General features: G+C 45.1%; 1 protein-coding gene across 1 annotated transcript in view; it reads right to left on the reverse strand.

Moving 5' to 3' along the window:
• LOC140721207 (uncharacterized) overlaps positions 1 to 6229 on the reverse strand; it is a 135271-nt gene extending 129042 nt beyond the window's left edge. Inside the window, exons 1-4 of the mRNA XM_073036064.1 lie at positions 6086 to 6229; positions 4592 to 4688; positions 1992 to 2333; positions 330 to 496 (exon numbers count right to left, since the gene is read on the reverse strand). Of these exons, the coding sequence (XP_072892165.1) occupies positions 330 to 496; positions 1992 to 2333; positions 4592 to 4601 (519 nt within the window). The 5' untranslated portion in view covers positions 4602 to 4688; positions 6086 to 6229. The remainder of the gene's footprint in view (positions 1 to 329; positions 497 to 1991; positions 2334 to 4591; positions 4689 to 6085) is intronic.
• Positions 6230 to 17552: the final 11323 nt, after the last annotated feature.

The following is a 17552-nucleotide window of genomic DNA, read 5'->3' on the forward strand; positions in this document are numbered from 1 at the left end:
TGGATTAATGAGATGAGGTGAAACTACCCGACGGTTCAGCCAAGATTTGAAATTAGTTTCAGACCGAATACCTTTTGGAAGTCCAGATATGCAGCCACTGCTCTTACTTCACACTGATAAATACAGCAGGTGATACAAGAAAAGGTGATGCTAAACCTGCAGTTCCCAGTGCTCCCCACCTTAAAAACTGAAACCAGATCTGCGAGAGACAAGTCAGAGATCAAAGTCTCCATTCCCAAGTCGATCTCCTAAAACGTGCAGGAGATTAATGTTGATCACTATTCCCGCTGATACCAGCAGATCAGTGACAATACACGAACTGCACTCACCTCATTTTCTTCTCTACTGAAATGTCCCTCCTTTGTCAACATCCAACCGAGTCTCTCAACCTTTTCTTCAATTGCTTGTTTGAGTCTGTCCCTGTAGAACTTTGTCAGTTGGTACAGTCGATATTCCTCCCCCTGTGCCAGGAGGTCGGAGATTGTAAACTCTGGCTCTGTGAATATAAAAAGGAAAATGTAGGCTTGAACTCAGATATCCCTCGTCTCCACCGCTCTCACCCAACTCAACAAAAAACCGTGTCTTGAACCTGCCTCCAGATACAAAACTGGATTAATTCTCCATCTCCAACACCATCACACTGAGCACGGAGTCCCCCTACGGCTGTGTGCACAGACCACTGCTGTTCACTCTGCTGACCCACGACTGTGCTGCAACACACAGCAAGAACGACGAGTCAGCTTACAGAGAGGAGGTGCAGCGGCTAACGGACTGGTGCAGAGCCAGCAGCCTGTCTCTGAATGTGAACAAAACAAATTTCTTGGTGTTCATCTAGCGGAGAATCTCACCTGGTCCCTCAACACCAGCTCCATAGCAAAGAAAGCCCAGCAGCGTCTCCACTTTCTGCGAAGGCTGAGAAAAGTCCATCTCCCACCCCCCATCCTCATCACATTCTACAGGGGTTGTATTGAGAGCATCCTGAGCAGCTGCATCATTGCCTGGTTCGGAAATTACACCATCTCAGATCGCAAGACCTTGCAGCGGATAGTAAGGTCAGCTGAGAAGATCACCGGGGTCTCGCTTCCCGCCATCACGGACATTTACACCACACGCTGCATCCGTAAACCCAGCAGCATTATAAAGGATCCATGCACCCCTCATACAATCTCTTCTCCCTCCTGCCATCTGGGAAAATGCACCGAAGCATTCGGGCTCTCACGACCAGACTATGTAACACTTTCTTCCCCCAAGCTATCAGAGTCCTCAATACCCAGCGCCTGGCCTGACACCTTACTGCCCTATTGTCACGTATATTATTTATTGTAATGTCTGCACTGTTTTGTGCACTTTATGCAGTCCTAGATAGGTGTGTAGTTTAGTGTAGTTGTTGTGTGGTTTTTTTCTTTTTCTCTGTTGTTTTTTTACGTAGTTCAGTCTAGTTTTTGTAATGTGTCATGCAACACCATGGTCCTGAAAAACGACTCATTTTTACTATGTACTGTATCAGCAGTTATGGTCGAAATGGCAATAAAAAAGTGACTTGACTTGACTTGAATGTAACACTTGCCTTAAAACCCAACAAACAATGTCCGAGGCATTAGGTTAATAGAAGGGCCAGATTTAATGCAAACCAGTCATCCCCCATCCCACCCACTCACCTATTTCAGTTTTGGATGGGCAATAAATGCTGGGACGGTAGGTAATATTCACTTCCCAGAGATACCCTTTCCATCCTGGCGAATACATTTCCCCTGATTCACATCCTGGAAACACTCTTCTCATCTGCTCAGTTGCATTTCCTCCATTGCACATTCTGGAAATCCTCAGAGCAGGTAGTGCATTTCCTGTAGTGGGGTAACGGCTGCCGACTACACCACATGTACCACACCCACACATTCCCTCTGTCATCTGATCAGCCCTCGAAAAAGGCCTCACCTTTGTCCTCCTCCCTGCCACATTCTGAGAACCCGTCAGTCTCATATTTCACTCACCTGCTCCTTGTTGAGGACTGGACAATTCCATGTTTAATGAGCGTCCGAGCCGACAGACGGTCGCCTCCCTTGTGCCGGTTCCAGGGTCCTGATCGGTGTCTCTAACGCCACTGTCTCTGGTCTGACAGGCAGTCGCCTCACTTGTGCCGGTTCCAGGGTCCTGATCGGTGTCTCTGACGTCACTGTCTCTGAGCTGAATTTGCTCCTCCTCCTCTGCGGCCGGACCGCATTCCATTGGGACATCGCTCTCAATCTGACCCTGCTTTGGTACCTTGCTTCCCGTGTCCCGATCATCTTCCCTCGATGATTCGCCTGGTAAAGTCCTCTTCAGTACTTTCCATACTAGTTTCAATTTTCAACATGAAATAAATAATGAATTGCAGGTTATACAAGTGATGCACCATCAATAACCCACTCTGAGACGTAAGAAGCGAGATATCGGCTTTTATTGACTGGAAGAATGAACAACACTACATCCTGGAGAATGAGGCCGGGCATCAGGCCTCAATCGCCTTTATACAAGGGTCTGTGGGAGGAGCTACAGGAGCAGTCCAGACAGGTATATGTAGTTCACCACAACAAGTATGATATAGATCTGAGCAAAACTGATTCAGATTGCAATGGAGCCGAGACTCTGGCTGACCAGATTTGGAGTGGAACTGTGCTGATTAATGTGAATCGTACATCCTGTCAGGTGATCATCCCGATAAGCCGGTGACCGGACACATTTACTCCCAGTAAAATAGCACAATAAGCACAGTAATACTAATCACAGCAGTTGAACACACGGATGACCACGGGATCATAATACACCGGTGTCCGGTGATGCTGGGAAATATCACTGTGATTATCTTCCACAAGTTAAAATCTCCCTCAGTCACTAACTGTCCAGTAGTCTGTGTCACACAAAGACCAGCAACGGGATTACACATGGTCCAGTCTGCTGGATCACACATTCTCCAGTTGCTTTGTCACACGAGGGGCTGGAGACTGGACAAGGGGACTGGAGTTGCTTTCTCCAGTGCCCTTGGTCACAGACTGACTATTCCCTTGAGACGCACGTCGTCCGGTCCCCGGGGTCGCAGGCTGATCATTCCCTTGAGATCTATGCTGACCTCTCCCCTGGTTCCCATCTTATCCCCCACCTGCTGATCATCATGTAACAACTATGCATGTCATTGGCTAAGTCTTGGTTATAGAGCTTTGTGTGTAGTTGCAGTTGCTAATCTATAGGATGGAGGTGATGAAGCTGGAAAGTGTTTAGTGAAGAATGAACACTACGGTACTGGGCTAGGGTGTTGTTTTTTGTGTTATATGGTTGGGCTGGGACAGCTTGCCCTGGAGCTCAGGAGCTTGAAGGGAAACCTTACACACACACACACACACACACACACACACACACACACACACACACACACACACACACACACACACACACACACACACACACACACACAGTAATCGTGTGCAGATAGGGTAGATGGTCACAGACTTTTTCCCCGGGTAGGGGCGTCTGAGACTCGAGCGCAGAGATTTAAAAGGGACCAAACGGGCATTTTTTCACGTGGTTGCTGATGGGTATAAATTACATGCATCCAGAGGAGGCCGCAAACACAAATAAAATTACAAAATTGAGAGCATGTGGGCAGGAAAAAGGGGAGAAGAAGTTTACGAGGGAAGTTTGGGAAAACTGCAGGAAAATGGGACATTTAGATCAGCATGAATTATATGGGCCGAAGGACCCGTTTCCAGGCTGGAGCATCGTTTTTATTCCAGCTGGAATCTCAGATTTGAGCACAATCGCAGTGTCTACAGGTGACACAGACATTTGGTCATTGGTTATGCCGGGTTTCCCAGCCAAGATCCTAGGAATTTAAATTCATGTGGAAGATCATATCAAGAGGGAAATAGTTAGAAACTCAGGGTCACCATTTCTCCACATCCCAGACATTCAGTGGGGTGTTAGAACTCCGAAGCAGATCACAAATGTATCTACAATGAGCTGCCTCCTGATCCTCAGCCATTCCCAGCACCGGCAATGATCTCCGCTCCGCTACAGAAAACAGATTTCGGTGACACCCCTCCTCCTTTGCGTAGCAGGCAAGAAAAACCAGGGGGGAGTTGGTAGCTTTCCTTCCAAAACCTGAAATGCTGTGTTATCATAGAATCTCGGAAATCCCGGAAATGCTCCTATCATCTGCTTCTGAATTTTATAAATGAAAGTTGAAGATGTCTTACATATCAGGGCCTGTCTGGAGGTAAAACGGACCCTGACCCTGAACATTTACATAAACCACGAGATCTCTGTCACATTCTTGTCTGTGTTTCACTCACGACCACCTGATTCAGGCGCCCCTGCTCCTTTCACACAGCTGAAGCTTTGTATGGTGAGCGGAGTGATTCGACCATTACTGGTGTCAGGTCCCTGCGCTGGAACTGTTGGGTTGATCAATTACTCAAGGCCGCTTTACCAGTGGGATAAATGACACTGCTTGATGAAACTTTTCTATCCACTGTTAACACCTCTGTCAGTTTTTTTCACCTGAACTAGTGTGTACAAACGCGATAAAAGTTTAATTCAAAGATCCCTGTGATCATACCTTTGTCCATTTTGATTCTGACTGGCGATTGTTGATTGTCGTCGTCTTGTTTACACTTTGGTCGCTCTGCAGGACAGCTCCACCTGCTGGTGAGGCTCTAAATTTCACAACAAGCAGACAGTGAGTCAGAGAGTACGACTACTTTGCAAATATGACAGTATTTCCATCCCCTGTAGCATTTGGCATGGGTACCAAACATTCCCTGTTAGTAACCACTTCCACACCATATCTGTCCACTGATACCTGGCGCATCTACTGACAGAGTCACAGAGCAATACAATCCAAATTCAGAGCGTTCAGCCCAACGAGACAATGCCAACCACAGTGCCCACTGAGATGGTCACAATTTCCTGTGATGGGGCCATCTCCCTTCTGGCCTTTTCACTCCATCTACACACCCCAACTGCTTTTTGAATTATGCAACCGCACCTGCCTCATCCACTTCCTCTGGCTGTTTCCTCCACATGATCCCCAACATCTGCATGAATCCGCTGCTGATCAGATTGGCTTTGCAATCTCTTTACCAGCCCCTGTCCATTTAGATCCCCTAGATGCTACGATCATCTTCACTGTGAACAGCAACTACTAATGTTGTGCATTCTGCGAAATTACCTGTCAAGTAATCCTTTTGCAACCGCATCCAAATCATTGCTATAAAATAACGAATATCAAAGGTCCCAATTTGAAGCCTCACGGCACATCGCTAATTACTCGCCTCCATTGCGAGGAGAAACCTTCAACCAGCACTCTTTGCTTGCTACCTTGAAGCTAATTTTGAATACATCCAATTTGCTCTCTCCGGACAGCATGGGACCTGATCATCGAGACCAAGCTGCCACGTGACACCTTGTCAAAGGCTTTGCTGAAGTCGCATGCACAACATCCATGGGAACATAACTTTGAATTTCCACCTCTGCTTAATGTCACGTTGACAGGTTCTGACAATTTGATTAGCAGAAAAGTACTTGATGATGCCAAGGTATGTCAATGTAAATTATGGGTTGCCATGTGCTAGTTAGGACTGAATAAAATGCAGTGTTGGGATATTTTGCTTTATAAATGGTCTGTTCTCAGCAGAGGCCTACGCGACGATATATTCGAGGGTAAGTATATCACTGCAGATTGCAATAGCCAATGGGATCAAGGGCATGTTGCTGCAGTTCATGGTAATTCCACATTTCTACAATCACTACAACACGACACACTTGGGGCTTCTTATAAAGGGAGGAAATTGTCAACGCATTTTAAGATGATTATAACGTAACAAGGAAACATTAGAACTAACCAAAAGCTACTTCAGATAATGCAGGACCTTCAAATGAGCAAACACTCAGAGAATGTGATTGACTGTAAAGAGCTGGGCTTCTGAAAGCACATTACCAAACCTGGAGTGATTGCAACTTGGTCTGACCGAGGCATTCCACCTATTTCGTACCTTCCTTTGTAAAGATATGTAATGTTTACAGGACCAGTGTTCGAGTGAATGAGACTCACCAAACTTTCTCCTGACTGAATCAATGAAAACTCTGAGTCAGAGGGTTCTCTTCAGTTGGTACTCTCAGTCCTCGGGCTGGTTCACTTGTCGCTGTTCCCTCGTTCTCATTCGTGGCTTCTTTGCAGCTGTGGGCTTTTCTTCCAATAAATCTCTCACCGCATGTCTAACTTTAACCAGAGAGATAATGAAGCACATTAACAAGACAAAGGAGAAAAAAATATTTCTGCTCAATTTTTTCAAAAGCGAATCTCACTGAAATTTAAACGCTGAAGACAAATAAAAGAATCTCATGGAACAAATCTGTAATTGTCCCTCACACGTCACAAATCCTGATACGGGATATGAAGGACTCATCATTCAGTCATGATAAGATATCAGAGCAGAATGAAGTGATTCAGTCCATCGAGTCTCCTCCATCATTCAATCATGGCTGGTTTTTTTTCCGCCCCAATGCCATATTCCTGCGTCCTCTTATAAAGTGCTGGAAACTCGGTACATCAGATTGGATCTGTGGAACAAGACACTGTGGAAGACCCAGTATCAGAACTGGGATTATCCAGGATGATGCGTGATATGCTGAACGCTTAATTGCGCAATTTGGCCCAGATCCCATACTTGCTCATACCTATAATGGGGGAGGTACTACACCCAGTGTTCAGAAAAGGTAGTAAAAGTGATTATCGGGGCATTAATAGTGATATTTCGAGAAACGAAAACGAAAAGCTCTTGAATTTATAGTAAATGGACCTTCTATGTATTCGCTGCTCAACGTTAGTTCTGTATTGTTAAGCACTTGAGCCTCATTGCCTCACAGACCGCTCCCACGGACAAGGCGAAATAATTATTAATTTTTCTTGCGTTATTCATTACTATTTCCTGGATACCAGAGAGGCTCCCGGTGAAACTGCTTTGTCCACTCTATTGACTTTTAACATCTCCTCTATAACAGGAAGCACGATAATGTACCATATTCAATCGTGATTAATATGCATAGAATGTAACGTGGTTCGGTCTCCAATGTTCCCTCTAATTACTATTTTTGCAGCTACATGGATCAACCATTGCTCTGAGCCGGAAATTTTCACACGGACTGAGAAAAGCACAACATCGTAGATGTGTCCTCTTTTGTAAAATGCATCTATGAATATTTAAGGATGAAGACATACAAGAGAAAAACATTTTTTTATTTTCACACAGCCTCAAAAAAAAGAACAACATCGTAGATATATCTTTTTTGTAATGTGTATCTAGGAATATTTAAAATGAATACTGACAAGAAAGAAACATTAATTTGATTTAATGATTAATTAAAGGATAGGATTAAAATTCAGTACAAAAAAGAAAAACTGTCAGATTTCGTAAACGTTTTTCTGGCAGTGGTTAATTCCATCTGCGCTGCAACAAAGACTCCGTTCGCGGGAGCATTTTGGTTCCGCAGAAGCGCAGTTTAGAGGGAACAGTGACGGGTCTCTCTCCAGATTACCCCCACCTTATAACAGTGTTTTGTCCACTGCCTTGACAGCGACAACCTGTTGTTACAAACATGCAAATCGTCAACAATCAGGCCCAGATCTCATCCGTGTTCATATTCGAGATGGGCGAGGGTTTGCCTAAATGGGAAATGCACTAAATGGCCTCTTTGTTAGGTACAACTCTATACCAGCTCATTAATACGAATCTGTTAATCATCTGCCTGCAGCTCAAAGCATAAACACATTCAGGTATGGTCAACGAGTTCACTTGTTATTCAGGCCAAAAAACTGAATAGGAAATAAATGCGATGTAAGTGACGTTGACCGGAATATACACTGGAATTTAGAAGGATGAGAGGGGATCTGATTGAAACATATAAGATTATTAAGGGATTGGACACGCCAGAGGCAGGAAAATTGTTCCCGATGTTGGGGGAGCCCAGAATCAGAGGCCACAGTTTAAGGATAAGGGATAAGGGGTAGGCCATTTAGAACAGAGTTGAGGAAAAACCTTTTCACCCGGAGAGTTGTGGATCTATGGAATGCTCTGCCTCAGAAGGCAATCGAGGCCAATTATCTGGATGCTTTCAAGAAAGAGTTAGATAGAGCTCTTAAAGATAGCGGAGGTAAGGGATATGGGTAGCAGGCAGGAACAGGGTACTGATGGTAGATTATCAGCCATGATCACATTGAATGGCAGTGCTGGTTCGAAGGGCCGTACGGCCTACTCCTGCACCTATTGTCTATTGTCTGTTGACCGTGGAGTGATCGCTAGTGCCAGACCGGGTGGTCTGAGCGTTACGGAAACTGATCAGCAGCTTGGATTCTCAAGTATAAATCTCTCGGTTTGCAGAGAATGGACCGGAAACAAACCAAAGGAACATCCAGCGAGCGGCAGTTCTAAAGGCCCCGTTAATGAGAGAGCTCAGTGAGATTGGCCAGACTGATTAAATCTGACAGGAAGGCAGCAAGAAATCCAGTAAGCATGCGCTCCAACAGCGGCGTGCAGAAGAGCGTCACTGAACGCATAACCTTGAATTTGGACGGGGTACAGCCGCAGTAAACCCCGAGCATTCACTCAGTGTCACATCATTAGGTACAGGGGTACATAAAAACGTACCCCCTGAGTGCAGACTTCCATACTTTTATCAACTGTCAGTGAGATTTATTACAGGAATTTTTATCCGAAATATCACTGCCAGATATACAATGTTTTTGCTAAAAAAAAACCAAACAGTATAAAACACACATATCCGTTAATCCACGCAATCCTAAGGACAATATTAAACTGGTAGAAACATTAGCATTACTGGGGTGACCAGTGGGCGTAATAAAACACCATAGCATTTCCCCTATGATCCTGTCCTTACCTGGTGCTGGACACCTGATTCTGTTTCTAGCGAATCCGAACATCTGAATTTTATTGTCCCTACCAGTAAGTGAACACACCCTGAGCAATGTTCAGTTGATAACTCGCTCATAAACTTGAACTTCAGTCTAATCAGCATGTAACGCCACACCCTGTTCCACAACGCTTGTGTTAAACCACATCAAAGCTTAATTTCCATAAACAAGTCACTCTTACAAGTGGTCTGAACCAGAATTAATACTCCAGTGCAAGCGGTGCAGTAATTTCCTCTCTCTAGAATACTCGATCTGCTCTGGATAGGAATCACAACCCGCATCCTGGTCCGGTTGGGTTGGCCTCGTCACTTCAATTTATTGTACCAGTTCGGGCCAGTTTATTGTCAGATTATAAACTCCAGCGACAGCTCAGGGCAAAGATCGGTGTGGGTTTATTGCACAAAGACAGCAGAAGGAAGGGCGCTCTCAACTCTGATGGAATATTATGTATTTGGAATAATGTTCTCTTTTGAACAGGAGTCATTCCTTTTCTCCAGATTTAACTGTGACCCCTCTGCCTGGAGCAGACTTCAAGGTCACCCCGTTTATAACGAGCCATCTTTAACAGTTGTCCGCAGTTGGACCATTGCAGTAATGGGCCGACTGGAGAGCAGCTGTCCCGAGATAACCATCTCCCAGAGATAACAACCGGTCAAAGTCGACAGTAAGGTATGGACGCCCTTCTCCTTCAGTTTATTGCTCACTTACTGGAAACAAGTTGCCACATCAGAGTAACAATCATATGAAATTATCATCATATCCCGCTGGCGAATTTGCCTGGTAACCCGTTTACTTCACACATACATCCAACAGCTTAGCATTTATTTTACACGAACTTGTATCGTTCCTCGTCAGAGAACGATGGGTAAAAACATTAATTTCACTGCGTTTCTTCTCTGTCAGAGTGTGCTGCTGGTATGTTGAATTAGTAACAGGACATTCGTCCCCTCAGTCCTGTTCCGTCATTCTCTGTGATCTCAGTGACACATCCCTGCGACAGTCTGCAACGCTTCACTCCCTTGCCTGTCAAGAATCTCTCCGCTGCGGAATTAAACTCACTGAAAATAATCCCTGCTTCTCGTTTCCTTTGAGGAAGAGCATTCCAAACACACACAAGTTCCACCACATAGAGTGTGGAATTAGTAACAGGACATTCACTCCCTCAGACCTGTTCCGCCATTCTCTATGATCACAGCTGGACTGAGATCTCAGTGACACGTCCCTGCGACAGTCTGCAGCACTTCACTCCCTTGCCTGTCCGGAATCTGTGCCCTGCGGAATTTAAAACATTGGAAACACCAAACTCTGATTCTCATTTCCTTTGAAAACAATTCCACCTCTTAACAATACCCTCATCTACCTTCACCTGTTACAGCTTCCCCTGGAACAGCAACTGATAGTATTGATACGGTAGAAAAACTAGAAATTCTTGCCGAGACAAGTATTTAAAACACCATAACACAGCCCAGTACAGTCCCTGTTCTTACCTGGTGCTGGAATCCTGAGTCTGGTTTCAGTGAATCCGAGTATCTGAATTTTATGTCCCTACCAGTAAGTGAGCACACCTTGAGCAATGTTCAGTTGATAACACGCTCATAAACCTGAGCTTCAGTCTATTCAGCATGTAACGCCACACCTTGTTCCACAACGCTTGTGTTTAAACCACACAAAGACTCACCTTGCTTGAATGAGTCTTTCTAACTTGTGGTCCGAAGTAGAATTAATACTTCAGTGCGCGACATTTTACCACCTCCAGAGAGGAATCATAACCCGCATCCTGGTTCCGTTCGGTTGGTGCCGTCGCTCTGACTTATTGTTCACCTTGGGACCAGTTTATTGTCAGATTATAAACTCCAGCGACAGCTCAGGGCAAAGATCGCTGTGGGTTTATTGCACAGAGTGAGCAGAAGCAAGGGCGCTCTCAACTCTGATGAAATATTATGCATTTGGAATAATGTTCTCTTTTGATCAGCGGACATTCCCTTTCTCCAGATTTAACTGTGCCCCCGTAGCCTGGACCTGCACTGATTTTAAGTTGGCCCATTGAAAAGCCATCTTTAACAGTTGCCCGCAGTTGTTACCTTTGCGTAATGGGCAATTGGGGAGCGGCTGTGCCGAGATTACCATCTCCCAGAGATAACAACCGGTCAAAGTCGACAGAAAGATAAGGATGCCCTTCTCCTTCAGTTTATTGTTCACTCACTGGAAACAAATTGCAGGATCACAGCGCCATCATATGAAATTTAGACCATTTACTGCTGGTGAATTTGCCTGACATCGAATTTACTTTACACATACAGCAACCGTTTTTCATCAGTGAGTGATGGAAGAACTCGAAAAATTAAACTCACTGGTTCTCTAATTTGTCGGAGGTTGTTGCTGGCATATTGAATTAGTAGGAGGATATTCGACTATTTTTATCTGAAGAAATAACAGGCGTGTTAGAGAGAGGTGAATAAGTTGATGTTGGGTACTTGGATTTTCGAAAGGCCTTTTGACAATGTGCCACACTCGAGGCTGCTTAGCAAGGCATTACAGGTAAGATTCCAGCATGGATAAATCAGTGCCTGATTGGAAGGAGGTCATATCGTCTTATGGAAATGCAGCTTCCCTGGAGCTGGAGGCAAGAGGACACACCAACAGGTGGAACTGGCTGTGGGAAGACATGGTTTGTCAAGTCTGAAAACGAGTTGAATATACCATAACCTTCAGACTAAATCGGGAAACCATTCTGAGGGTATTTGAAATGTCAGTAGCAGGGGAGATGTGATCGCATGATTAGAGGGCAGAGTTTGTGTCTTCATCAGACCCACAGTGAGATGGTTCAAGTTACAATGTGCAATGATGAAAGCACAGTGTTTGGGGCCGGATTTAATCACGGATTCTGACCCAGTCAGAGGGTTGGTTTTGCTGTAAGGCAGCAACATTAATGGAAGAAGACTAAGGAAAGTCATCAATTGCCAGTTGTTTAGCTGACGTGTCCAGTCTGTATGTTCCCTTGACAGAAACAGATATTCGCAGTGGTGACAAAGGGGTTCAGTCCGGTTTATTTTAAATTGGAGAGGGGTGTGGAGCTTTGAAGTCAATGCCTTGTGGTGCCACCATCTTTAATTTAGCGTGTTCGGAGTGGTGGATCACACAGCACGGGAACAGCCTTTGGCAGGCCTTACCTGTTCTGACCATCCACTCACTGTCTACACTGGTCCCATTTATCAGCACTTGGTTCATAGCCGACTGTCTCTCGGCAGTTTCAATGTTCATCAGGATTATTCCCTGGATCACGTCTTGAATGACGGATCAATATGAGGTACTAGCCAGTTCTCCCGGAGTTTGCTTGTGGCTAGGCAGGTCACAAGTGTATTGGTCAAGGCCCCAGCAATCTCTTCACTTGCCTTTCTCTGTAACGTGGGGTATATCCCATTAGGGCCTGGAGACTTATACGCCTTAATGCATTCGAAGAGACCCAACACTGTCTCCTCCCTTACTTCAAAATGCCTGTGTATACTTGTACTCTCCGCACTGATCACCCTATCTTCCTTGTCTCACTCCTTGGTAAATGCTGATGTAAGTTACCCATTAAGGACCTCACACACATTCTCGAGGGCTCTGTTTGATTCGACCTTCCTGAGCTTTGCATACTTCTCCTTTTCCTGCTTGACTAAATTCATCACTTCTCACGATATTTAAGGTTCTCTGACGCTGCCAATCTTGTCATTTCGTCATACTGGAATATACCCGTACTATACTCCGTGCAGATGGACTGTAAACACCCTCCACATGTTCAGATGTGGACTTGTCAGAAACAGTTGTCTCCCATTAACTCTCCACAGTTCCTGCTTAGGGAATTAGTAATTTACCCTGATCCAATTCTTTACTCTCCGCAAAGTCTACACTTTCCTTCTCTATATCTCTCTGAACTTAAGGAGTTCTGCCCTATCCTTTAACCTACCAAATGGTCGGGTGGGTCTAGCTAGCATAAATACCCAACATCAGTTTCAGGACATCTCCTGCTTTTGTTGGACTATCCACATGCTGATTTAAAATGAAATCCTAGATAGAAAAATAGTTGAAGCTAGTGAATCGGGCAGCTTTTAAAATCAAAAGAAGGCAATTAAAAAAGGAATAAGCAGAGAAAAGGTGAAATATAAAGGCAAGCTAGCTAATAATATAAAATAAGATACCAAAATAATCATAATGAAGCACAGTAATCCTGTAAGACGCTGTATTAGTTAATTTTCACCTTAGTGAAAATTCTCAGAAGGATGGGGGTGTTACGAAGGATGAACAGCTCTGATGGGCAGAAGGGTACAGAGTTGCCCATGTCCCCCCCGCTTGGAGAATCACAATCCGTTACTGTTGCTATGCTGCTAATGAGAGAGAGAGATGTAAGAGGAAAACATGCTGGAATTGGAACATCTGCTACAGATAAGAGAGAGATAAAGCAGGTGAGTGAGACTTGTTGATCCACCATCTTTGACTTCTGAAAGACTTATGGCTTCTCAGAGGGTTGTTCACCTTGTACCATTCTGTTCATTAAAATTCCTCAGTGGACAGCTGGAGTGGGTTGGTTTGATGGACACAGCCATTTAAAATTGATGGACAACTGAGACCCCGTGAGCAGGATAAAAGTGTGGTCTGGGGGTGACACCCTTCAGACACACCAGGAGACACACTATCTGAGCACTGCTTGAGTGTTGGAACCCAGGGGAAGGTGTGGGGCATCGAGACCGAACAAAGGGATCGGTCAGTTTAACTCACAGTGTTATAGCAGGGCCGGTGGGGCTTGCGTGTGTGTCCACTCATGCCAGAGAGAGACGAGTCCACCACAGAAGAACGGTCTAGCTGAAGGACGGAGGGGTCATACCTGAATGGTCACAACACATCGACGGATCAAGAACGTAAAGGAAGGTTTGCCTGCCTGTAGCTGCTACATCTTGCTCTCTCTCTCTCTCTCTCTCTCTCTCTCTCTCTCTCTCTCTCTCTCTCTCTCTCTCTCTCTCTCTCTCTCTCTCTCTCTCTCTCTCTCTCTCTCTCTCTCTCTCTCTCTCTCTCTCTCTCTCTCTCTCCCTCTCTCTCTCTCTCTCTCTCCAACAATTACAACACAACGACCAACATCTACCTCAGCTCTCATGAACTGAACTGAACATTATCTTCACATATGACAATTCATTATCCAGTAGACATTGATAGAGCTTGTTTATGATTGATTATTATTATACCCACACTTTTAGGTTTAGTATTATTAACGTGTATTGTCTAAAGATTTGCATTATTGATATTGATTTGTTTATTTTACTAATAAAACACTGTTTGAAATAGTACCACCAGACTCCAACGGATACTTCTTTTTCCTGCTGGTTAGACACCCAGTTAAGGAGCACGTAAAAAATTGGGGGCTCGTCCAGGATATGATTACTAAATTGAGGGCCAGTGAATCGGGCTATAAGTCCATTATCTGATCTGGTTGCCGTGGGTAACCGGACGGGAAAGCAGCAGAGATGGAAATAGACAAATTTATGAAGAACCCGACTTTGGGGGCATTGGAGAAAGGTGGAATTGGTGAGTGTTGAGACGATTAAATCTCTCGGCGGTGGAATCGTCGATGAGAAAGTGGGGGATACAGAGGGCCATAGACCAGCATTATATATCCAAGGCAGTGTTCGCGCTTGATGCATTGAACCTGTTCCCTGAGAAGAAACCAGTTGATGGGCGGCTCAGTTACAGATGGAAAAAAATAAGGTTGGAGATGGAGAAGAGGAAAATGAAGTATGAGATCCTGCTAAAGGAGTTGGAGGCGAAAATTGAGAAAGAAAGAGCTGAGGTTGTTGAGAAGGAGAAGCAGAGGCAGCATGAACTTCAGATGAGGCAGCTGGAAACAGAGGAGGAAGACAAGGAAAGCTGAAAGGAGGAAAGAGGAAGCTGAAAGGAGGATGGAGGAGGAAGAGAACAACGGCAGTTCGAGAGGGAGAGATGGCAACAGTGGGTAGCGGGGCAGACCGAGCGAGAAGTTTAATATTAGTAGGGAGTTTAGGTCAGTACCTCCGTTCGAGGAGACGGACGTTGATAGTTACTCCTTGCATTTTGAAAAGGTGGCCGTGAATTAGAAGTGGCCAGAGATCAGTGGGTGGCGTTGTTACAAAGTGTATTAAAAGGAAAGGCTCAACGGGCATATGCGGCATTGTCCATGGAAGAGTCTGAGGATTATGAGGAAGTAAACAGGGTATCCTCGGGCCTACGAGTTGGTCCTGAAGCATATACACAAAACTTCAGACATTTAAGGAAACTGTGGAATAAGACGTATACAGAGTTTGCCTATGAGAAGGGTGTGCTCTTGGATCGCTGGTGCGCTGCAGAAAGGGTGGAGGAGGATTTCTATCGTTTAAGAGAGTTAACTCTGATTGAAGAATTAAAGGTTGTGTTTCGGATAATATCCGGATGTATCTGAACGAGAAGTCGAATAAGTCTATTACGGAATTTGCCAGTTTAGCAGATGAATATGCCCTAACCCACAAGACAAAGTTTCCCCAAATAACAGTTACCAGAAAGGCAGTAGGGACGGTAAATAAAGTCCACCGGCTCAGGTAGAGAATAAGCCGGAAGCTAGTCGTAAAGGTGAGGAGGAGGACAAGCAGGCTGGCAGGAAGATTCCTGGCTTGACCTGTTATAATTGTGGAAAGGTTGTTCATATTGCATCTAAGTGCTTTGCTCCGAAGAAAGAGACAGGAAAAGGGAAAACAGCAATCCCTACAGGTTGCATTAACAGATCGATGAGGAAGGCAAAGGAAGATAGAGTACGAGAGGGCCGTGAGAAATTTATTTCGGAAGAGACGGTGTCTGTAAAAGAAGGAGAAACCCCAGTTCCAGTGAGAATCTGGAGAGATAGTGGGGCTGACCAGTCATTGATCCTAAGTGAGGTGCGAGATTTCGGACCTGAAACTGTAGAGGTGGTATTAAGAGGCATAGGAAAAGGGACAGAAGCTGTACCTTTGCACAGGATCATTTGAAAATGTGACCTGGTATCTGGACCTGTTGAAGTAGGGGTGCTGTCAGAATTACCGAGAGACGGCGTGGAGGTCCTTCTTGGTAATGATTTAGCAGGTGGTGACGTGGTGTTCAGCGGTGAAGCTGACAAGGAAGCCTGTGAGTGCTGAGGACCCGCCCCTAGATTCTCAGATCTATCCCGCATGCGCAATCACTCGCAGCATGTCGAGAAAGGCGGCTGAGAAAGAGGACAGTTTAAATGAGTACACTGTTGATTTGGCTGAGACGTTTTTACCGACCCTGTACAAGAGGGGTTAGGGATGGTAAAGCGGAGAATAGGGAGGTGAAAGTAGGTAAAGGAGAGGAGGTAGATTTACCCTTAGCCAAGAGGGAATTTATAGAGGCACAGAGTAAGGATGAGAAACAGATGAGGCAGTTGGAAGGTCCAGGGTTGGACACGGATGATCTGTCTGGCTTGACTGTTTGAAGAAGTTGAAAAATTTAAATGTGTTCCCGATAATGATGTAAGGGCAGTCCTAGACGAAAAGGATGCCATTACCCTTGAAGGAGTCTGCTGGGTTAGCAGATGAGGTTGTTTTAACCCGCAAGGTTGGTTTAACTCCGAAGGGGAGTTGCCCAGAGAGTAACCGGGAGGATCAGGGGAACTAGAATTTGAAAAGGGGACTGGTATTGTAAGCGTAGAAGAGGCAGATGTCCCGTTTGCTTGTGTTCAGGTTGTTGAAGTACCTGTGGAGTCACAGGATACCGAACCTAGTGGTGAAGCTCAGAAAAAGTCTGAGGTATCTGATTTAGTTGAAAGGAAGGGCAGTCCTTTTGGGTCAGATGGACTTGGTTTAGTGAAGAAAGGGTTAACCTTGGTACCAGTGGAAAGTGAGAGTTCTCAGTTGTTTGTATTGTTACGCCTGTGCCCCAACTCTGATGGGCCGAAGGTACAAAGTAGCTCCCTCCTTTTTGAGAATCGCAAGATCGCTATTAATTCAGGTCAGGAGACCCAGGAAATGAGAGAGAGACACACACAGAGTCCACAAGGGGTTTGGAATGTCTGGCCCCACAGCGGTACAAAGACACGGGAAACGGCCATTGTCTCTTGGAGACGGAATTGTGTATTGAGCACTGTGCTATTCATTCGAGGCCCCTCAAGGAATGAGCAACGTGGGCTGGTTGGGGGGATGGCATCATCCCAACCTGATTGACATCTGAGACCCCGTGAGTAAGGATAAAAGAGGGTCTGGGGAACAACCCATTTAGACGCACCATGGAGAAACGCAAGAAATCCCGTCACAGCGTAATAGCGACAGCCGGTGGAAAGCCCACGTGCGTCCTTTTCCATTTGCCTCGGAATTGGTGGGACTGACCACAGAAGACGGCTTAGCTAAAGGAAAAGGAAACCGACGACATTTCTAAGGATCGACATCATAAAAAGGAAAACGGGCAGTTCTTAAAAGAACCGTCTCTCTCTCTCTCTCACCAAAAGCTGCAGCCTGAATGAACTGAATTGACTTTTATTTTTCCATCGGACAATACATTATCCCCTGGACAACGATAGAGCTATTTCTTATTGATTATTATTATATCCGCGCTTTAGATT

Source organism: Hemitrygon akajei, unplaced genomic scaffold (genome assembly GCF_048418815.1).
Source record: "Hemitrygon akajei unplaced genomic scaffold, sHemAka1.3 Scf000052, whole genome shotgun sequence".
Lineage (NCBI taxonomy): Eukaryota > Metazoa > Chordata > Chondrichthyes > Myliobatiformes > Dasyatidae > Hemitrygon > Hemitrygon akajei.